A 22,970-nucleotide genomic window follows, 5' to 3' on the forward strand; every position below is an offset into this window, starting at 1 on the left:
TTTACTGTTTTTGCATGAATTATGCGGGTTATTCAAGTGTGCAGGTATCTCTATGGATGAAGTGAGGAAGAAGCTATTCTCTGTTTCGCTGTCTGGTAAAGCGGCGCATTGGTATAAATTGTTGAAGAATAGTCATTCTCTTGGTTGGGAGGAAATTGTATCTCTCTTTTATTCTAAATTTTATCCTCCTCATGAAGTGCATATTGATAGGAATTATATTTATAACTTTTATCCTCGTGATGGAGAGAGTATTTCTCAAGCGTGGGGGAGATTGAAGTCACTAATGCTCAAATGTCCCATTCATGAGCTCCCCCGTAATGTTATTATTAATAATTTTTATGCAAGGCTTTCAGGACATCACAAGGACTATCTAGATGCCTGTTTGGAGGGATCTTTCACAAGCAAGGAGGTTGAAGCTAGGTGGGATCTTTTGATCGGATTGAGGAGAATGCTGAAGATTGGGAGAACGACAAAGGTAAAGAGTCAGGTATAAATTACGATTATGAATGCATTGAATCTTTTATGGATACTGATAAATTCTGAAATATGAGTGCTACTTATGGTCTTGACTCTCAAGTTGCTACAAATCTTTATAAAGCTTTTGCCTCTCATTTTGAATTGCCTAAGAAGAATTTTGATAAGTATCATGAACCTTTTAAAGAGGCTTACATGAAGAATGAAATTGTTGTTAATGATTGCAATAAGCATGCTCAAACTCCTAAGAATGCTATTTCCTATAAGCATGTTAATTTTTGTGGAATGCATAGACCTTGTGGAATTAATCAAGTCGAAGATGAATATTGTATCCATCATATTAATGAAAAAACTAGAAAGTGGGCTAGGGCTCTAGATGATCTTGGTAAAAAGGTTTGTGCCGACTATCCTTTTATTTGTGAAGTTTGCCATAGAGTGGGTCATTTTAATTTTCAATGCTCCTCCAATGATAATTTGAACCCCATGAGTGCTGCAAATTTGTATTGTGATGATGAAATTACTCCTAATCAGCATGATGAACTTACTTTATTTTTGTGGTGTGAAGAGCTCTCAAGAAAAATCTCTTTGTTACATATGAGTGATCTTGATATTGATGACGTCCTGCATGGGTGTTTTTCTTATTGCATTGATAATTGCCATACAAATACTTACATACAAAATATTTTAGAAGATGACACCTTGCCAAAATATGATAGGACTGCTGTGTGTTTTGAACTTATTAATGAAAAGGAGGAATCCTCCCAAGTTTCTTCTATTGTTTCTAGAAATAAATCAGGTTATGTGGAGAAGCCTCCGTTCAAGCATCTTCCTCCTGAAGAAGGGAACGAGGAGAAGGAAGAGAAGAAGAAGAAGAAGGGAACGAAGAAGAAGAAGAAGAAGAAGAAGAAGAAGAAGAAGGGGAATGAAGAGAAAGAGATAACGATAGGTAATCGTAAGTATGTTGCTCCTAATGACTATTATGATAATGAATCTGAATACAATGATCTTCCTATGCCCTTTACATACATTAGTGATCATGATTTGAAAGAGCACACTACTTTTGATATTGCAAATCTCCGGGAAACTAATTCTGAAAATGATGATGTTAATAATTGCCATAGTATCAGTACTATCCATGCTTCCTCCCATAATGATATAGAAATCTCTAAGCTTGGGGAAGAGGTGTTTGAAAATCCTTTTGCTACTGATCATTATGTGTTTGATACATCTCCTTCTAATAACAATTATGGTATGGTCACAGATAAACCAACTATGAAAGATAACTATTCTATTTCTTATGATGACACTGTGCCTCCGATCTTTAATGATTATTATAAAGAATGCTATGATATAGGTTATAACTATCCTTATGAAACTTGTCATAGTTATGATTGGATTGCCAAAAACAATTCCCTTAATATGCAACTTGTTTACCATGTTCAAATTCTTGATAATAATCTTGCTCCAATTACTATTAATGAGAAGAACTCTTCTTATGCCAAAATTAATGATACTTCTATGCATATGAACCATGATAAGAATGTTTTAAGTGATGGGTATATTGTGGATTTCAACAATGATGCTACTGAAAGTTATTATGAGAGAGAGAAACATGGTTATATGCATCTTAATAATATTAAGTTTCCCCTCTTTATGTTGAGAATCTTGAAGTTACTCGTGTTTTATCCTTTTATGCTTGTCACTTTGTTTTTCATGAATTCATTTGTGTACAAGATTCCTTTTCATAGGAAGCATGTTACGCTTAAATTTGTTTTGAATTTGCTTCTTGATGCTCTCTTTTGCTTCAACTATTATTTCTTGCGAGTGCATCATTAAAACTGCTGAGCCCATCTTAATGGCTATAAAGAAAGCACTTCTTGGGAGATAACCCATGTGTTTATTTTACTACAGTAATTTTGTTTTTATATTTGTGTCTTGGAAGTTGTTACTACTGTAGCAACCTCTCCTTATATTTATTTTATTGCATTGTTGTGCCAAGTGAAGTCTTTGATAGTAAGGTTCATACTAGATTTGGATTACTGCGGAGAAACAGATTTCTTGCTGTCACAAATCTGGGCCTAATTCTCTGTAGGTCACTCCGAAAATTCTGCCAATTTACGTGAGTGATCCTCAGATATGTACGCAACTTTCATTCAATTTTAGCATTTTCATTTGAGCAAGTCTGGTGCCTCTTAGAAATTCGTCTTTACGGACTGTTCTGTTTTGACAGATTCTGCCTTTTATTTCGCATTGCCTCTTTTACTGTGTAGGATGGATTTCTTTGTTCCATTAACTTCCAGTAGCTTTGAGCAATGTCCAGAAGTGTTAAGAATGACTGTGTCACCTCTGAACATGTGAATTTTGATTATGCACTAACCCTCTAATGAGTTGTTTTGAGTTTGGTGTGGAGGAAGTTTTCAAGGATCAAGAGAGGAGGATGATATACTATGATCAAGGAGAGTGAAAGCTCTAAGCTTGGGGATGCCCCGGTGGTTCATCCCTGCATATTTCAAGAAGACTCAAGCATCTAAGATTGGGGATGCCCAAGGCATCCCCTTCTTCATCGACAAAATTATCAGGTTCCTCTAGTGAAACTATATTTTTATTCCATCACATCTTATGTACTTTGCTTGGAGCGTCTGTTTTTTTTGTTTTTGTTTTGTTTGAATAAAGATGGATCCTAGCATTCATTGTGTGGGAGAGAGACACGCTCCGCTGTTGCATATGGACAAATATGTCCTTAGGCTTTACTCATAATGTTCATGGCGAAGGTTGGAACTGCTTCGTTAATTGTTATATGGTTGGAAACGGGAAATGCTACATGTAGTAATTGGTATGATGTCTTGAACAATGTGATACTTGGCAATTGTTGTGCTCATGATTAAGCTCTTGCATCATATACTTTGCACTTATTAATGAAGAAATACATAGAGCTTGCTAAAATTTGGTTTGCATGATTGGTCTCTCTAAGGTCTAGATATTTTCTAGTAAAGTGTTTGAACAATAAGGAAGAAAATGTAGAGTCTTATAATGCTTGCAATATGTTCTTATGTAAGTTTTGATGTACTAGTTCATACTTGTGTTTGCTTCAAACAACCTTGCTAGCCTAAACCTTGTATTGAGAGGGATTACTTCGCATGCATCTAAATCCTTGAGCCAAACACTATGCCATTTGTGTCCACCATACCTACCTACTACATGGTATTTCTCTGCCATTCCAAGGTAAATTGCTTGAGTGCTATCTTTAAACACTTCAAAATTTATTACCTCTTATTTGTGTCAATGTTTTATAGCTCATGAGGAAGTATGTGGTGTTTATCTTTCAATCTTGTTGGGCAACTTTCACCAATGGACTAGTGGCTTCATCCGCTTATCCAATAATTTTGCAAAAAGAGTTGGCAATGGGATTCCCAGTCCCAAATTAACTAACCTTCATAATTTTACAAAAAATAGACACTCCTCCATGGTATGTGATTGTTGGACGGCACCCGAGGATTCGGTTAGCCATGGCTTGAGAAAGCAAAGGTGGGGAGGAGTGTCATCTAAATAAAACTAAATAAAAAGGCACTCCTTCATGGTATGAGATTGTTGGCAGGCACCCGAGGATTCGGTTAGCCATGGTTTGTGAAAGTAAAGGTTGGAAGGAGTGCCACCCAAAAATAAAAATGTTTCATGGGAGCCGCTCTTTGAAGGTTTGTCTGGCAAGGGGGTTAGAGTACCCACTACCATTCGTTGACAACAACAAACACCTCTCAAAACTCTACTTTTATGCTCTCTATGTTTTCAAAATAAAAGCTCTAGCACAAATATAGCAATCAATGCTTCCCTCTGCGAAGGGCCATTCTTCTACTTTTATGTTGAGTCAGTTCACCTATTTCTCTCCATCTCAAGAAGTAAACACTTGTGTGAACTGTGCATTGATTCCTACATACTTGCATATTGCACTTATTATATTACTTTGCATTGACAACTATCCATGAGATATACATGTTACAAGTTGAAAGCAACCGCTGAAACTTAATCTTCCTTTGTGTTGCTTCAATGCCTTTATTTAGAATCTATTGCTTTATGAGTTAACTCTTATGCAAGACTTATTGATGCTTATCTCGAAAGTACTATTCATGAAAAGTCTTTGCTATATGATTCAATTGTTTAACCATTGTATTTACCATTGCTTTGAATCACTTCATTCATCTCATATGCTTTACAATAGTATGATCAAGATTATGTTGGTAGCATGTCACTTCAGAAATTATCTTTTATCGTTTACCTACTCGAGGACGAGTAGGAACTAAGCTTGGGGATGCTGATACGTCTCCAACGTATATATAATTTCTGATGTTCCATGCTTGTTTTATGACAATACCTACATGTTTTGTTCACACTTTATATCATTTTTATGCGTTTTCCGGAACTAACCTATTGACGAGATGCCGAAGGGCCAGTTGCTGTTTTCTACTGTTTTTGGTTTCAGAAATCTTACAAAGGAAATATTCTCGGAATCGGACGAAATCAACACCCAATATCTTATTTTGCCTGGAAGCTTCCAGAGCACCGAAGAGGGGCTAGAGGGGAGCCAGGGGGGCCCCACCCCACAGGGCCGCGCGGCCAAGGGGGGGCGCCCCCCTAGTGTGTGGGTCCCCCGTGGCCCCTCCGACTCCGCCTCTTCGCCTATTTAGGCCTCCCTGACCTAAATCCTCGACACCGATTGACGAAACCAGAGAAAACCTTCCAGAGCCACCGCCATCGCGAAACTCCAATTCGGGGGACAGAAGTCTCTGTTCCGGCACCCTGCCGGGACGGGGAATTGCCCCCAGAGTCATCTCCACCGCCGTCTCCACCGCCATCTTCACCGCCATCGCTGTCTCCATGATGAGGAGGGAGTAATTCACCCCCGGGGCTGAGGGCTCCGCTGTAGCTATGTGGTTCATCTCTCTCTTTATGTGATCTAGTTGAATATCATCTATGTGCTACTCTAGTGATGTTATTAAAGTAGTCTATTCCTCCTCCACGGTGTAATGGTGATAGTGTGTGCATCGTGTAGTACTTGGCGTAGGTTATGATTGTAATCTCTTGTAGATTATGAAGTTAATTATTGCTATGATAGTATGGATGTGATCTATGCCTCCTTCATAGTGTGATGGTGACAGTGTGCATGCTATGTTAGTACTTGGTGTAATTGCAATGATCTATCATGCACTCTAAGGTTATTTAAACATGAATATCGAATATTGTGGAGCTTGTTAACTCCGGCATTGAGGGTTCGTGTAATCCTACACAATTAGTGGTGTTCATCATCCAACAAGAGAGTGTAGAGTGGTTCTATTATGTGATCATTGTTGAGAGTGTCCACTAGTGAAAGCAGGATCCCTAGGCCTTGCTTCCAAGCATCGAATCTCCGTTTGTTTACTGTTTTGTTGCATGTTTACTCGCTGCCGTATTTTATTCAGATTGCTATTACCACTCATATTCATTCGTAGCACTTGTATTTCACTATCTCTTCGCCGAACTAGTGCATCTATACATCTGACAAGTGTATTGGGTGTGTTGGGGACACAAGAGACTTCTTGTATTGTGGTTGCAGGGTTGCTTGAGAGGGATATCTTTGACCTCTTCCTCCCTGAGTTCGATAAACCTTGGGTGATCCACTTAAGGGAAAACTTGCTGCTGTTCTACAAACCTCTGCTCTTGGAGGCCCAACACTGTCTACAGGAAAAGAAGCGTGAGTAGACATCAGCTGCCTAGCCTCTTGTGTGAGGCTAGCACCTCCTCAACGCAGACATACTCCCCTTTTGTGGGAGGAACTGCGGGAAACAAACCTTGCCTCGTCTCCGCGCCATCCGGTTGTCCCGCTCCTTACTCTTACTATCATGCTTGTTTCCTTTACTTGTTGCACTTGCCTAGGATCATACTAGGAACATTTCCACCACTAAAGCTATCACATTTACCTTCCTCACCGCTAAAACTGAAAAAGAATTAAAATTTATGTAGCGTCCATTCACCCCCCTTCTTGTCCGCTACGATCCATCCACTTCTACTTGTTGTACCTCTAGCAGATTGTCCGTCCGTGCGACCGCTCAAACGAACCAAATAAAACATTGCCCTCACCGCACTGCACCTCTCGCCCAAAAGCACCGGGGGAATCTCGAGCGGCCCAAAATTAGGTTCGAAATGAGTCGGCGCGGACACACCGCGTGACCGCTCCCCTTTGCCTCTGGCCTGCCTGGTAGATACCGCTGAGGTCATGTTCGATGAAAAAGGCAAGATGTACCTCGACGCTGGCTTCGAGAAGTTTGCCCGCGCCCACAACCTGGAGGCCAGATGCTTGCTGCTCTGCCGCTAGGAAGGCGATGTCAACATGAGCGTCGGTTTGTTCGAGGACTCATCCTGCCGCAGACACTACCACATCGATGACTTTGGCAAACACCATGCCAAGTCTAGGACTTGAACCTGGGTGGGCTGGTTCCACCACAAGAGACCTAACCACCAGAGCCAAGCTCTGTTTGCTTATATAAATGTATCTATCTTGCAATCAAGAGCAATGTAAAAAAATTAAACTAAAATGCGTCTGTCCACTAGGGCTGCTCTCGACGCAAAGAACAATGGCGACCCAATGTAAATGGACACGCTTGCGCTTGATCCTGCCAAATCCGTCGCTCAAGATTGCTGGGACAAGTACACCAAAGAAAACGGGTCAGCCAATTCCAGCGCGTGGACACCCCCATCCACGGACCCGCTTCACACAACACCTCACCCAGCCAATCACATCACATCTACCTCCCCCCACGGATCGCCCCTCCCGATCCGCGTGCTCACCCCAAAACAAGATCCCACCCGTCCATCACCCACCGATCCAACGCTCCCAGCTTCATCTCCCTCCTCCAGCCCACCCTCCCGCGCCAACCCTCCCAAAATTTCCACCTTCCCCCGCCGGCCCGCCCACCTCCATCCCCTATAAAAACTCCCCCGCCGCCCCCATCCCACTCCACCCAACCTCAACCCACCGCCGGCGATCCCAAACCGTAGCCTCTTCCCACCACCTCCTCTCCTCCGATGGCCCGCACGAAGCAGACGGCGCGCAAGTCCACCGGCGGCAAGGCCCCGCGGAAGCAGCTGGCGACCAAGGCGGCGCGCAAGTCCGCCCCTGCCACGGGCGGCGTGAAGAAGCCGCACCGCTTCCGCCCGGGCACCGTCGCGCTGCGCGAGATCCGCAAGTACCAGAAGAGCACCGAGCTGCTCATCCGCAAGCTGCCCTTCCAGCGCCTGGTCCGCGAGATCGCGCAGGACTTCAAGACCGACCTCCGCTTCCAGAGCTCCGCCGTCTCGGCCCTGCAGGAGGCCGCAGAGGCCTACCTCGTCGGCCTCTTCGAGGACACCAACCTCTGCGCCATCCACGCCAAGCGCGTCACCATCATGCCCAAGGACATCCAGCTCGCGCGCCGTATCCGTGGCGAGCGCGCCTAGGCCTATCGCTTGCTGTTGCTCCTTGCCTGGTCCCAGCAGTGTGCTTCTGTATGTGGTGTTGATATGATGTGTTGTGGATCCTGTCCTATGTAGTCTCATGGTGGAATCAAATGGAAATGCAGTGTTCTATGCTTATTTTGTCCTCCCTTGTCACTGTTTACTGCATAATTATTCCTGTCATGTTCTGTCCGTTCTGTTCCTGTGATGGCCATGGCGAATGCATAATTCACCGGATCTGTTTATTTTCCTCTCTGCTGTTAATTTCGATTCGGTGCTGTGAGCTTCAGTGTTAGATTTCTGCTTTACACAATAACCAGGCAACTGAATACATCTTCGCTTGGACATCTTTCTCTGTGCAAGGTCGATTTGAACCTTAGGATGACCTAAAGCAATGTGAATTTGGATCCTAGGATCTTGATTTGGGCCCAACATGTTCTCCCGTCTTAGCTACAGCTGAAAAAGTGACATATTCTACTTCTCTAACATTGGCTGTTACTTTATTCCAACTTAGTATATAACCAAGAAGGTTGCAGCAACCCGTTGTGTTCTTCTGTTTGGTCTTGATATGTTTTGTCTTGTTTCCTCGGGATCCTGTCCTACCATGTAGCATGATGCTGAAATGAAATGGAAATGCACTGCACCATTCTATCCTAATTTTGTCATCCGCTGTCAATGTTTGGTGCGTAATTGTTCCTGATGTTTTTTTCCCATGCTGTTGCTATGATGGCAACAAAGAATGCATGATTCAGTGGATCTGGTGACTTGCCCATCGGCTGTTTATTTTGATTCAGTGCTGTGAGTTGCAGTGTTTAATTTCTTGTTTTCAGTGGTTGGCAGTGGATTTGATCTTTACTTGGGTCTTTTGCTCTGTTCAAACTTCAAAGTGAATTTGAATACTTTTCTTCTGTCGGTTGCTGTACATTTGGTTGTTGCGTCATTCACATTTACTGTAACCAACACATCACTCGACTAAGATTTTGCTCACCAAGGCTAAACACCTTACCGGTTTATATTCTGAACATATCCCAATTATTTGTGCTTGAAGACATGTCAATTGTGTTGTATTATCTTTCATGGTAACAATTACAGAGTTGGGTTTCTTTGCAATGTTTTTGTACAGATTTAAGACTTGCACTAAAGGCAGTGTAGCTTCTCCTACGTTGCTCTGGCAAGTCAGATAGTCTGCAGTGACTAAGGTAGCACGTATCTGGTTTTGCAAAGTATCTGAAATGCAAAACTCATATCAGGTAAATTTTGGAGAGCCTCACCTCACTGTACAAACAGAGAATACTTGACAACTTGGAAGGCTAATTGTTAGACAATCCATAACCCCTGGGAATCCAAGAACATGATATCTTCTGGGCAGGTCGAGAAGGAGAGGAAAGGGATTCCTGCTCCGCTGAAATCATCGACCAGCAAATGGGGCACCGAGCTGAGCATATTGTCTTTGAGATCACCAAGGTGAAGGCCTCTTTCATGCTGCATATGAGCTCTGCCTTCTTGTATCCATTTTCGCCGATCCTTTCTGTGCAACGAGTGATTCACCGCACTTGTAATTCTGTTGAGATATATAGCGGACAATCAGCATTTCTTCAGTTCAGGCATATACGAGAATATCCAGATTCATTTTCTGTTCGTAGCTTCACTAGCACTGCATGGATGTAGGTCCTTGGTTATTTAAATGTGAAGAAGTTGAATAATTACTTTCGTTCTATCCATCTTTCCTTTCATTTTGTTTTGAAGTGATTGCTATGACCTGTGTATCCATGAGCAGGGATCCGTTAGTGACTGTATATTCTGCCAGTGCTTGTGCAGGTGTGCCGTTCCTTCATGAGAGAAAAGGCGAACTAATTTTGTTTCATCCAACTATGTTCATCTTTTGTGTAGATTATTTTTCTTTAAATCTATAAAATTACAGTCCACTGGAGAGTTCTTTTTTTGCAATGATTTCTTACATAATAAAACATGCTGTCTTTTTGAGAAGTATCTGAAAGTGCAGAACCCAGAACTGAATATCATCTTCCTATGTGTCTGAAGCTGCAAATGTGTAAAACTTGAAGTCTCTATTATTAGGGTGTTGTTATCTCTTGTGTTTTGAAGCTGCCTTTGAGACGCACGTGTGGTTGTGCACGAGCTCGTCGAGCTGTTATCTCCTGCAGCAACGGTGGCCAACTCGGCGTCGTTGCAACAGCTGCCAGAGTGCATCGTCACCAGCTGACGGCGCGAACCAGCCCTTATTAAGCCCTCCTAATTTCGCACAAAACCTTAACTTAGCGACGGCCCTCTCGTCTATTTATATTTGGCTCGCAGCACGGCCGACGATTTCCGTTCACAAAAACCCACACACCTCCATTTGCCTCGATCAACCGCCTCCACCTCCATTGATCTACACCGGTGGGGGCGCGGTCATTGCCGTTTCACACAAACGGCGCGCCGGCGACGGCCTGGTCCAAAAACCATTGCTCCGAGAGGGCCATTGACCTGGTGTTTGTAGCCTCTAGCGAGGCCGGCCGACGGACGGCCGGGGCTCACCGTCTCCGGCGACCACCGTCGTCGGTGCACATTGGGCTTCTCAAGGTGCGCGGGCGTGAGCAAGCATGGCGTTGGGGTTCAGGGAAGGTAGCGGCGCCGAGCTGCACGGCAAGGAGAGCGGCAATGTGGCGCCCGAGGAGAACCGGGCGGTGTATCGCTACGCCTCGTCCGAGTCCTTCGCCTACGAGGGCACGCCGCCGGCGGCGCAGCAGATGATGATGGACCGGCAGCCGGTGGTCCTCGGCGCGGACGGCGAGCACGACGAGGGCCGGATCCCGGCGTCCGTGTTCGAGCGCGACGCGTCGGACCCCGGCAAGGACTGGAGCATGATGTCCACGGACTCGGTGTTCGGCCTCCAGGTGGCGCCGTCCTGCGACTTCACCGGGTACTTTCTCGCGCACCCGGAGCTCATGGATATCACCACGCCGCCCCGCGACAGCTCCGCCGGCGCCGCCACGCCTACCGCCGCCTCCACGCCGCGGCACTTCGAGAGCATCCCGGAGCTCGGCGACGCGGCCCCAAGCTACTCCTTCGCCTTCCCCAAGTACGTCTTTTGCATTGCACGTTCTGACGTTCGATCGTGGGCAACTCTAACCTGACGCAACTCTTGCTCATGATATGCAGATTGATGGAGGACAAGGGGTACAGCTCAAAGAAAAATCAGCAGTCTCGCGAGCAGCCGCTGACGCCAAAAGCTACACCGACAGAGCCACGGACGACGACGGACACGGCGCAGCCGGAGGCGGAGACGAGCAGCAAACCGGAAGCGGCCCCGCAGCAGGAAGCAGCGAAGGGCGGCATGTTCTCGTGGATGCCCTGCTGCTCTTAACGAGGGACGGCACTGATCGCCGGCGGCAACCAGAAGGAGGGATCATCATGAAAATGGTGGCTAGAGTCACGAAAGAAAGTATGAAGCAATGCAATTATTTCAAGGACAAAAACACAATCGAACCAGTTTATTTGTTTGTTTGCTTGCCCCTCAGTGTGCTGTACTAGAATGCTTTCCTTTTGTTCCTAACTGCTCTTCACAAACGTGAAATTGAGATTTCCGTGATTTATCCATCAGGCGTTTCTGAATGCAAATAACCAGAGAAACAGGTCAAATTCATGTTAAACTCTGCCTAAGTGGTTGTATGTCTATGACAATTCCTGCATTCAAACTTGTGCAGCACGGATGAGGAAAAAAAACTGGATACAAAAAACCCACGGTACCAACAAAAATACAAGCTACATCACCCTTTGACTGTTCTGAAAAAAATAGAAATGCAGTATGGCTCCTGAAATGATGCAAATAAAGAGGCAATATACAAAAATAAAGTTGCCATTTGAGTTTTACTGATTTGCAAATTCATGTTCAATGCCACCGCAAGCTCGCCAAAGCAGTATAAGGAATTATCTGCTTGGCCATTTACAACGTATGGAACAGACTTCATGAATACATACCACTGAACTAGGAGGCCTAACTACTGGCTGGAGACCGGTGGGCTATCTTCCTTCGGCGCAGCTTCAATAGCCAGAGTTTTTTTCACAACTTGTTTAGGAATATCAAGGTCATCTTGATTGCAGCGCAGCAAGGGATGCGATAAGAGGATGCATATCTGACGAAACAGGACCCGGGCAAGCCCTTGGCCAGTCTCAAGAATGTAGCCCTCATACTGGCTTACATGCTCAAGGGCATCAACCAGCACATCATACACCTTCTGTGGACAGTTATCAGCAGTAGGCTTGTCGTGCATATAGACTATGTCCATGGTGAAATTCTTTTGCTTTACGGGCCACTGATGTTGAGGCCTGGTTGAGGACCGGCAGTAGATGAGTACCTGGAATGTCGATCCTCAAGAAAGTTAAAACCGAGTCTCAATCCACATAAAACAACAGCACACAGATATAGCACTCCATGGAAAACGTTTATATGTTTTGTTAACCTTATATTGACGGTTTGCCACTAATATCCAGGCCTTTCCAGTTTAGAGTTGTTGCATTTTATACATATCATGAAACGCAGAAATTTCTGGATGATATCAGAACATTCTCCGCCCAAACCAGGCAGATGGTAGGTTAGGTGGTGCAGAAATACAGTACATGTGCGATCAGATGGTGCACAAAGTAATGGACAGATCAATATACAAAATTAGATGATGAGTGTGGGCATACAGCAGATATTAGATGACAAGAGGTGATGGGGATGACTTAAAGCTGGCCTGCATGGGATCTACATGCCCTAGCGTGAAAGCACATTATTTCACAGCATTCTTTGGGGAACATTCCATGCAATCGCTTATTACCGGCTGCCCACATGCTTGAAAATAGTGCCATCTCTACCAAGTGGTGGCCGGTCACCAACTTACCATTACTAGCAAGGCGGACAGTGTTACCCAGCCCTTAGGAAAGAGCCAGTTGACAGTTTGAAGCTATAGGTAGAACTTAGAACTTGCAGCAAGCTTACCACTCTAAGTAGCCGCCCTTGCAGCTCTGCCCTTTTCCCTTCCTCGTAAGCTATCTTGAAGAGGTGAGTGAGATCAGCCTTTGCATATCTCGTTTCAGTAGCAGCCAGGGACCGGATTGCCTCAATTGCAGAAGCAGAATCACTGCTGAACTCGTTCGTTACCTTAAATCCAGAATAAACCAAGTCAATCCCCAGTTCACAATCACATTGTAGAAGCAATATATGAGAAATTCACCCGCGAAGCTCAAATCAAACTACAAACTTAAATTCAGAATTAACCAAGTCGATCCCTCAGTTCAGTACCATATTACAGAAACGAGATCTGGAATTAAGCCACAAATTCACATGAAACTACAGAATAAAAAAATTAGCATGGACTAGTCAATAGGTGAAAAATTGGGGGCTAATACTCAACTCTGTTCTATAAGGGGAGATTTGTCGGAACCAATACCAAGTTTTCAAGCACATCTCTTCATGTATTCGAATTCTGACATTCATTTTTGTATTTAGAAGCCATAATAGGTAACTTCTCTTACCCTGTATGCTAGTCAACATGGTGACGGACATGGATGCTTATGTAACATGGTAACTCGAAACAGCATTCAACAAAAGGGTATGCAGTGAGATACAATAATTTACATATGAACATTTCTACTGAAACCGCTAACCCACAAACCTCAAATCAACCTACAAATTCAGAATTAACCAAGTCGATCCCAAACGAGATCTGTAATTAAGCCACAAACTCACACGAAACTACAGAATAAAAAAACTAGCATAGACTAATCAATAGGTGAAAAATTGGGGGCTAATATTCAACTGTTATTGAATAGGGGAGATTTTGGGGAACCAGTACCAAGTTTTTAAGTCCACATCTTCATGTATTCGAATTCTGACATTCAAATGGATAACTCCAAACAGCATTCAACGAATTTTGGGTATGCAGTGAGATACACAAATTTACATACGAAACATTTCTACTAAAACCGTTAACCCTAAAATTGGGGGGCGTTATACCGAAGCGAGGTAATCGTCATATGCCTATATCCGGGAAATGAAGAGTACGAGTGGCAAATAATACCAGGGAGACGGTCTCGCCGAGGGAGGCGAAGGCGAAGCGGTGGTCGGGGCACATGGTGAGCTTGCTGTGGACGAAGAGCATCAGCGCCTGCTTGACGGCGTCCATCCGCTTGACCGCCGGCCGCACCGGGCGGGATACCGCTCCCGGATCCGAAGCACCGGAGACCGCGCTGGATCCGGGAGAGCCGGAGGCGGTGGCGGAGGAGGAAGAGGAAGCCGGGGCGGCCTTCATCTCGGAGCGCCCTTCGGCGTCGATGTCGACGCAGAAGAGTATGTCCTCCAGGGGGAGGCGGCTCGGCGGCAGGGAGAACATCGGCGTGGGCGGCGAGCCGCCGTGGCGAGAGCCGTGGTCCATGGGGGAAGCGCGGCGGCGGCGGTGGCGGAGGTTCTCGGGTGGTCGTCGCCTCGACGGGCTCCGGAGGCGTTGGAAATGCTGGGGTCGCTCGGTGAAGGGATGATTCACTATTGGGAAACGCTGGCGATCACCCGGACGATTAGCGATCAAATCGTCCGGTTCCAGTGTCGTGGTCCACGCACACACATGGGTGGGTCCCGCCGAACCAAGCCAGAAAAAATCCCCATTGTCTACTCCACGGCTGTTCCGTGCGAGCAGGCCAAGCTGCCTCCATGAGCACGGGTCACATCCGCACACGCCGCCGTGGGTCAACGCCGCAGCAGGCGCCGCCGTCGCCGCCTCCGCCTCTGCCCTACTCCGGCGCCCCGCCTAGCTACTCTACCCGAGCGGATCCTCCTCCACGAATGCCTCCGGCGGCGCTGCTACGGATGTCCGACGACGCTGCTACATACGCCCGCCGACGCTGCTACATACAGTCGTGGGCGCTCCTACGAACCGGGGATGGCGCTGCTACATACGGCCGCCGGCGGCGCTGCTACAGGCGCTACTACTGCTGCCGGCGACGATGGCGAGGTGTTGCTGCGTGGATCGTGGCCGCCCTGCGAGGAGGCAACTATCGCGGCTACAAGGGCAGGGGCAGCCCGGCAGGCGACAGTGTACCTGCCCGCGCTCTACTAGTGGTGCTCCTAGTGACGTCGGTGACTGCTACAATCGTCGCCGACGGCTGCTACAGGCGGAGGCGGCGCTTGCTACGAGCGGCGGCCGCGGCTGCTACAAGCGGCAGTGGCGGCGGCGGCTGCTACGAGCGGCGGCGCTTGCTACGAGCGGCGGCGACGGCTGCTACAAGCAACGGCGACGGCTGCTACAAGCGTCGGCGGCGCTTGCTACTCGCAGCGGCGGGGGCGGCGGACCTTGCTACAGCAGCGGCGGCGGCTGCTACAAGCGGCGACGGAGCTTGCTACAAGAGCGATGGCGGTCGCTACAAGCGGCGACGGAGCTTGCTACGAGCGGCGGCTGCTACAAACCGCCGGCGATGCTGCAAGGAGGCCGGCGGCGGTGCTGCGTCCGTCCAACGGCTATGCTACACACTGGCTGGCAATGCTGCAAGGAGGCCGACGGCGGTGCTACGTCCGGCCAGTGGTGGTGCCACCTGTCGGGGCCATTCTTTGCAGCGGGAGGCGACATCTTTGTCGGCGGTCTTTGCAAGGAGTAGGACGGGCGGATGGCAGCGCCGCCGGCGGGGCGGCGTTGTCGCTCCGAGCGCGAGGTGCTGCTGCCAGGCGGTGCAGCAAGCCGGCGAGCTCTCAGCGACGTGCGGTGCTGCGAGCCAGAAGTGGCCGAGCTAGTGCTCGTACGGCTGCTGCCATGGCGGCGGAAACTGCAAGCAAACGGCAGCAGTCGCTCGACCGGAGCTTCGTTGCGCTCCGCGGCGAGGCAAGGTGAGCAGCAGATGGGATGTGATTTGCTAAGTCGTGGTGGTTTTTCCTCTTCCGTGAAGAAGACACGGTGCACGTGGCTGACCAGTCAACGGTTGATCCTAACCGTTTCTCCAGAAAGATCGAACGGGTGCGGACCCGGGGGATCGGGGATTTGATCCCCCGGGGGACGCTCAGCACTGCCCTTCACTATTTGCTCGATTCTCGTGGCGGATCGGAATCAGAAATACTCGATGGACCTCATAATTAAATTTCACTAGTAAAAGAAAATTTATTAAGCACATGTGATGCCTCCTAAATAGTGATCATTTTAATTTTAGAAGTGATTCACCTTAATAGTAAAGAATGCCGAGATAATTGACATTATTTACGAAGAAAATACTACAAAAAATCACATAACCCTTCCTTTAATTAGTGGAAAACTATGTAACACAATACCACAAAAGGTATCGCTTAAATAACGGAGTCAAACGCATCATCGCATCTACTTAGTATAACATGACCAGCATCCTTATGTTGTGCTGACTCTCCATTCGATTTTGTTTTTCGTGTTTGCACACATATGTTTGCACTCTACACGTGTTTGCACACATGTGTTTGCACTCCACATCATCGCATATCCACACGTGTTTGCACAGTCTTATGAGAAATGGTGATTTTCTAATGTGAATATGTATAAAATAATTGTTGTAAAATAAGAGTTTGGAAGGGTCAACCCGATGATTCCGGGGACAACTCAGGGAGTTCTTATACTTGAGGTTTAAATGTGGGGCCGTGCTAGGCGTCGGCCGACCGATTCCGTGCCCCGGATCGGTTGTATGACAGCCCTCGGATGTGTATCCAAGGGTCTCCGGCTGTTCTCGATTTGATGCTTTTCACGTGCTGGGACCCACGCCTGTTGCATGCACGTCACGTCACTGTCGGGTTGTGTCGATGCTTCTCCCGTAGCTCAGACCTCACAGTGCATGAACCAAAACCAAGGAAATGCTACCGAGTATTAAATCTGCTAGACTCGTTATTAGCTAGCTGTTGGTCTACAAGTCTCAACCCACATGTGCTGCTCTCTGTTGTTTTATACAACAAAGTTAATCTAGCTGGGTGTTTACAACAAAAGTAATCCTGCTAAGGTGCTTACAACAATGGTTAACAATAATTCAGCAAAAATAACAGTTTCAACACTAATAATAATCAGTAATGATTTCCCTACCACAAATATGTTTACAATAAATAGGTAAAGTATTTACAACAATAATTATCAGCAAAATTAACAAAAAATTGAGTATTTACAATAAATCAGTAAAGTATTTACAAAAAATAATTATCAGCAAATTTACAAAGAAAAATAGGCATTTACAACAAATCAGTAAAGTATTTTCAACAATAATTATCAACAAATTTAACAAAATAAAAATTGGGTATTTACAACAAATTAGTAACAACAACTCAGCAACATATTTACAACAATAATTAAAAATAAAAAACAACAAATAATTTAGATGTTTACAACAAATAGTCATCAACAGTCTGAACAAATAATAACAAACTTGTTTACAACTTTGCAACAAATCACACTATTTTAGCTAGCTAGGGATAGGTCACGTGAACATGCATGCAGGGCAGCAGGCGCATGGTGAGCAAACATCAGAGCATGCCTTCCTTGTCGCAGCTAGCAGCGGCAAGGAGATATGCATGCTATTGCTAGGCATACTGTAGGTGCGGGCGGCTAGTGCCTATTGATTGGATCGGACGTGCAGGTGATGGGTAGGAGAAAAAGGAGCGCATAAGTATTTACCAGTGAGTAGTGGGCCGTAACAGCGAAAATACAGCCCGCGTCGGGGCGACCGATCAATGTCTCTGATCGGTCGGCCGATCTGAAGCGTTTTCCTTAAATGTGAGGTATATACACTTTTAGTCCCACAATTTGCAACGTGGGAACTGTTTAGTCCCATATCTTGCAAATGTGACAAAATTAGTCCCACAACTTGCAACCCGGGTGCAGATTGGTCCAAAGTGGATGAATTGGAGCAAATTTCAATGATTTTGGATAGATTTCACCGCGTGGCTAAGTTGAACGAATAATTTTTTGGAAAGAAGTCCAGAGAAAAGCACTCCTTTTGTCCTTGCTCCTCCCACCCCTCTGTGAGTCAAAATAGTGAAAAAGACATCGTACTGAAACAACCCGTAATCGCTGCAGCCTGGAACAACAGAAAACAACAACTCCCGATAGTTCAGGAGAAGTTGGCGGGCGGCGATGGTGAGGTGGTGACGTCCTCCGCGTCCTCGATTACGGCTAGATCTCGCCGGAGATGCACTACCGCGACTTCCGTGAGGATCCGCCCCATTACGGTACTGGTGGTTCTCTCTCGCTTCTGAAGTTTTGTCTCGCGGCAGTGATCGATGGTGGTGGTGGTGTAGGTGGGCGGACGATCCAATCTAGTTTAGGTGGAGTAAGGAGTGGAAATAGGTTGGAACATCAATTACTACAATTGGTACAACAAGTTCTGGGAAGAAAAGCAAGTAGTACCATTGGTAGTACCATTGGTAGGCAATTGGATGATTAGTTCATCCTGGTTCTGAACATGCGCGTCGGCGGCAGTAGTTTCAGTAGATTTAGGTTGAGCAGTGTTAACTTGGAGTGTTTGTGTTTGTTGGTTAATGTTTTAGTATGAATGGTTTGATAGTTCGTGATAATACCATGTGATTTTGTACAAAATTCAGATTATGACAGTTTAACTGAATTGAAATCAGAATCACAATCCAGTTAATCGAATTCAAATCAGAATCGTGAGTTTCAGTTATATGTGAAATTTTGATTAAGTCAATGGATGTTGGAACTGATCTTTGTTGTACAATTTTTTGAGAAGTGAATTATGCCTTATGAAGCATGACATGATTAGTTCTTTAGGTGATATTACTTTTATACTACTGTCACAAATGTATATTTTAGGTGCATTAATGTAAGAGGCCTCTTACTATTACATGAATAGTTTCTTATATTATTCATTTTCTATGCAGTTTTGTTCCCAAGTGAAGAATGTGATATGTTCTCTATTGAAGCAGTACATACTGTTTTTTGTGTGTGGATTGAGAGCAAATTTGGATTATGTTACTGGAACTTCTTCATTCTTTGACAACTTGACTGTTGACACATGGTCAATATCATGGATTAATGAAATTCTTAGAATCTTGGGCCATGAGAGATGAGAGAACATCAGTGTACAGGTTATTGCCTGGAAAGGACATGAAGGATGGTCTGGTTCATATTGAGAAACAATCACACATAAGGGAGATGATAAATGCCAACAAATATCATAATACACTTGTCTTGTTTGTTGATCACACCAATTTCCTCAAGGGATTAAGGCCCGATGTAATTGTAGGGCAAACATCTACTCAGAGGCCACCAACAGATGTTAATGATGAAGCTTCTGTTCCCTTGACCAACAATACATCTTCACATTCAGCAGGTATGGTTGGTGCAAAAAAGCAAGATGTGGAATGTGCAGACTCATATGACAGTGATAGTGATGATGATGCCTTCGAGTTCTGTGATAGTGATTTTGATGCTGAAGATGGGGATGATGATTTGTTTGCTGACAATGTTGACAAGTCAGTGAATGATCACAATGAGCAGGAATTGTGTCAAGAAATGAAGATGAGGATGCCCTGGAGGATGATGACCTTAATCTTGATGCAGAAAATAGACAACACTTGATGGTTAACATGAAAGCATTTAATCCTGAAGTTGATATGGACAATCCCACTTTCAAGATTAGAATGCTATTTAGTGTGTTGAGGAGGTGAGGAAGGCAATCACTACATATGCAATAAGGAATAGAGTTAAAATCAAGAAGTTGAGAAATGAGGGAAGAAGGTTTGAGGCTGTTTGTGCTCCTGGTTGTCCCTGGTATATTAAAGCTTCAAGCAGGTCTGGTTCCTTCATAGTCACTGAATATGATGGAACTCACAACTGTGAGGGTAGCTTCCCAGTAAGTGCAATAAATGCCAAAGTTTTGACAGAGAAGTTCATGCATGAATTCAAAGACAACCAGAAGTTAGATCTAAAGAGCTTTGCTGCAAAGGCACTAAGGGAATTCAAAATGTGTCCAGAGAGATGGAAGCTAAATAGAGCAAGGAAAGCAACACTATTACAAATACATGGTGATGAGGAAGGGCAGGTCAGGCAACTAATGGTCTATGGCCAAGAGTTAAGAAGAAGCAATCCTGGTTCTAAGTTCTTTGTGACAACAAATTCAGTTAATGATCCTGAAAGTCCAGACCATAAGGAGCATTTGGCCACTGTTTATTGAAGTTATGATGCCTGCAAGAGAGGTTTCCTTGCTAGTTGTAGGCCTTTCATATGTTAGATGGCTGCCATATCAAAACTAAATACAAAGGTGTGCTTCTGACAAAAATTGGAATTGACCCCAATTATTGCATCTTCCCAGTTGCATTTGGTCTAGCTGAGGTTGAATGCACAAGTTCTTGGGAATGGTTTCTGACAAACCTTCGAGATGATCTCAACATTACCAACACTGCTCCATGGACAATTATGAGTGACAAACAAAAGGTATGTAATGCACAAAGTGTGGACTAAAGTTCCTTTTTCCAAAGTGTGGACAATTATGATTGCAACTAGTAAATTTTTGCAGGGCCTAATAAATGTTGTAGAGTGTTCCCAGATGCAGAACACATATTTTGTGTTAGGCATGTGATTCAAAACTTTCAAAGGGTAGGACATAGAGGAGAGACATTAAAAAATGATGTTTGGGCTGTTGCAAGGTCAACTAGTATTCCCAAGTATGAGAGAAGTATGGATAAGATTAAAGTTGATAGTGCAGGTGCTTATTATTGGATTGAAGAGCTTGTCCCTACAACATGGGTAAAAGCAATTTTCAGTGAATTCCCCAAGTGTGACATGTTGTTGAACAATCATTTAGAGGTGTACAATAGGAACAATTTGTACTGTCTCTAATCAAAAGCTCTTTCTTACTATCTGGTTGCAACCATTTTTACTGTCTATGATGAAAAGCTCATTTGAGACAGCTCGAAACGACAAGCTAATTGCATTGTATCTGTCTATGATGAAAATCATTTGTATTTTCTTTCTTTCCTTCACTATTCAAAAACTAGACCGAATCAACGATTAATATGTCGATTAATCGCTACTAGGGGTCTGACCGTGTCGATTACCTCTAATCGCTTGGGTTAATCCTTTAGCCTGATTAATTGCTTTGACAACCCGATTACTAGGAATATTCCTGATTAATTAATCCACTTTGTTCAATAAAGTTACAAAATTTTCAACACAAATCGCCTATCCAGCCACTACCCTGTCCAAATCAAGTAAGTTTGCGAAGTTTCAATTCGATTCTTGCCTCGAGGGGCTCGATTCCTGATGTCGCTGAACAATTGCTCACCGTTGCCGACCAGATCTTGGATATAGGAGAAGAGAAACTTTAGAGGGCAAAGGAAGAGAAGCGAAAGAAAGGAACATGGTGGCGGATGGTGGCTCCTTTATTGTTCATGACCTAGAATATTATGTCACAGAAGCAGAATCGAACATGTTTAATGAGATTTTGGGCTCTAGGGAAATAGGGCAGGCATATAGGGACCCCCATACTATTTGTTTTTTCTTCTTATATAGACGTGTTTTCGATGCTAATTTGTGTAGGTTGCACCGATTAATAGCCGATCGATTAAATCCGTTAATCGTCCGAATTCTGATTATTCACTACTCCCAAGCTGACTGAGCAGTTAATGATAAACGATTTTCTTGCCATTGCTTTCCTTACATCCATACTGCAAATGACAAGTTCATTGCATTTAAATTACCGGTTTTGCTATATCTCAGTCAACTGAGATTTTCTTAAGTCTAAGTCACTTACTGTTAAAAAAGTGCAATTGCACTTTTCTGACAGAAATGTGCAACCGAACCGAGTTGCACTTTTCTTTGAACTGTACTTGCACTTTTCTGAGTTGACTGAGACTTAAGAAAATCTCAGTCAACTGAGACGTAGGCACACCCTTAAATTACCACATATGACACATACCTTACTGAAAATGATAAAGGAGAAGAACAAGCTTCATTCATTCATTTGAAATTCCACACAATACAAATAGATTCACCATACCAGCACACTTGTTTCACTAACATTTCATGAATCTGCCTACACCTAACCATTCATGTGACACACCTACACCTACATTACCATATCAGCACACCCTCTTTACATTGAGGTAAAACTACATGCATGACAAACTAACCTAGAGCATAACACATGGAACACATATGCACTACTACTACTTCATGCTCTTCCTTGTTCCCTGTATCTTGTCCATCTCCTCCATGATTCAGTACTCTTGTAGCTCCACTTCTTCTTGCTCCACTACCCCATCTGCACAAAACATGGAAAAATCAGGAAAGTTTGATCATACTGACCATCATTCACAATGACCTAACTGAACATAATGGCTTGCTGCGGCAGTAGATGATGCAAATATTCCTTACATGCCTTACTGCGGCGGTGCCGGCCACGCCTTGCACGGGTTAGGCGGTGATGACGCAGGTGCGGAGGAGCGTCCGTTCATCGCGTCGACCCTATCCTGGAGGATTTCAACCTGCTTCTGCAAGCTCATGTTGGTGGGAAGACGCGGACGCCAGCCAATCGGCTCCGCCATCCTCACCTTGTCCTCCTCGGAAGCAAGTATGTAGTGCAGCAACATCACCCTATCGTACAACTTCTGATTCCGCTCCTCCTCCGCCCTCCTCGCCACCTCCTCCTGTGCCGCCATCGTCGCCGCCTCCTCCTGTCGCCCTCCACCGCGAGTAGCAGCAGGGGCCATGGGCCTTCCCCTCCACCGCGGTCCTCGACGGGCAGGTTCAGGGGAATGTCCCGTGTTGTCCATCGAACCTTCCGGCAGCTCCACCATCGCCGCGTCACCCTGCTCTCGCCACTGTCGTATCCGCTCACGCCGTCGCTCTGCTACCCTATCTGCTCGTGCGAAGGGATTTTGACCCAAACGACTCAATTTTGACTCACAAAGGGGTGGGAGAAGCAAGGACAGAAGGAGTGCTTTTCTCTGGACTTTTTTTTCGCAAAAAACGATTCGTTCAACTCAGCCACATGATCAAATCTATCCAAAATCATTCAAATTTGCTCCAATTCATCCACTTTGGACC

General features: G+C 45.1%; 3 protein-coding genes across 3 annotated transcripts; 2 read left to right on the top strand and 1 right to left on the bottom strand.

Annotated features, from left to right (window-relative positions):
* Positions 1-7,450: 7,450 nt before the first annotated feature.
* On the top strand, positions 7,451-8,073 carry LOC127311267 (histone H3.2). The gene has a single exon (XM_051341656.2). It carries the CDS (start codon positions 7,528-7,530, stop codon positions 7,936-7,938), a length of 411 nt encoding a protein of 136 aa, XP_051197616.1. The 5' UTR covers positions 7,451-7,527; the 3' UTR covers positions 7,939-8,073.
* A 2,193-nt stretch (positions 8,074-10,266) lies between these two features.
* On the top strand, positions 10,267-11,585 carry LOC127311266 (uncharacterized). The gene is made up of 2 exons (XM_051341655.2): positions 10,267-11,014; positions 11,095-11,585. The coding sequence occupies exons 1-2, from the start codon at positions 10,536-10,538 to the stop codon at positions 11,297-11,299; spliced, it is 684 nt and encodes a 227-aa protein (XP_051197615.1). The 5' UTR covers positions 10,267-10,535; the 3' UTR covers positions 11,300-11,585.
* A 190-nt stretch (positions 11,586-11,775) lies between these two features.
* On the bottom strand, positions 11,776-14,477 carry LOC127311265 (uncharacterized). The gene is made up of 3 exons (XM_051341654.1): positions 13,998-14,477; positions 12,917-13,078; positions 11,776-12,290 (listed from the first exon to the last, which is right to left on the bottom strand). The coding sequence occupies exons 1-3, from the start codon at positions 14,349-14,351 to the stop codon at positions 11,934-11,936; spliced, it is 873 nt and encodes a 290-aa protein (XP_051197614.1). The 5' UTR covers positions 14,352-14,477; the 3' UTR covers positions 11,776-11,933.
* Between the last annotated feature and the right edge of the window lie 8,493 nt (positions 14,478-22,970).

Source organism: Lolium perenne, chromosome 7 (genome assembly GCF_019359855.2).
Source record: "Lolium perenne isolate Kyuss_39 chromosome 7, Kyuss_2.0, whole genome shotgun sequence".
NCBI lineage: Eukaryota > Viridiplantae > Streptophyta > Magnoliopsida > Poales > Poaceae > Lolium > Lolium perenne.

Excerpts from the sequence above, each read along its gene's own strand:
- LOC127311267 (XM_051341656.2), top strand. The coding sequence starts at position 7,528 with ATGGCCCGCACGAAGCAGACGGCGCGCAAGTCCACCGGCGGCAAGGCC.
- LOC127311266 (XM_051341655.2), top strand. The coding sequence starts at position 10,536 with ATGGCGTTGGGGTTCAGGGAAGGTAGCGGCGCCGAGCTGCACGGCAAG. Across the intron at positions 11,015-11,094 it reads TACTCCTTCGCCTTCCCCAA|ATTGATGGAGGACAAGGGGT; the intron begins GTACGTCTTTTG and ends CATGATATGCAG.
- LOC127311265 (XM_051341654.1), bottom strand. The coding sequence starts at position 14,351 with ATGGACCACGGCTCTCGCCACGGCGGCTCGCCGCCCACGCCGATGTTC. Across the intron at positions 13,079-13,997 it reads TCGGCGAGACCGTCTCCCTG|GTAACGAACGAGTTCAGCAG; the intron begins GTATTATTTGCC and ends TCTGGATTTAAG. Across the intron at positions 12,291-12,916 it reads AAGGGCGGCTACTTAGAGTG|GTACTCATCTACTGCCGGTC; the intron begins GTAAGCTTGCTG and ends TCGACATTCCAG.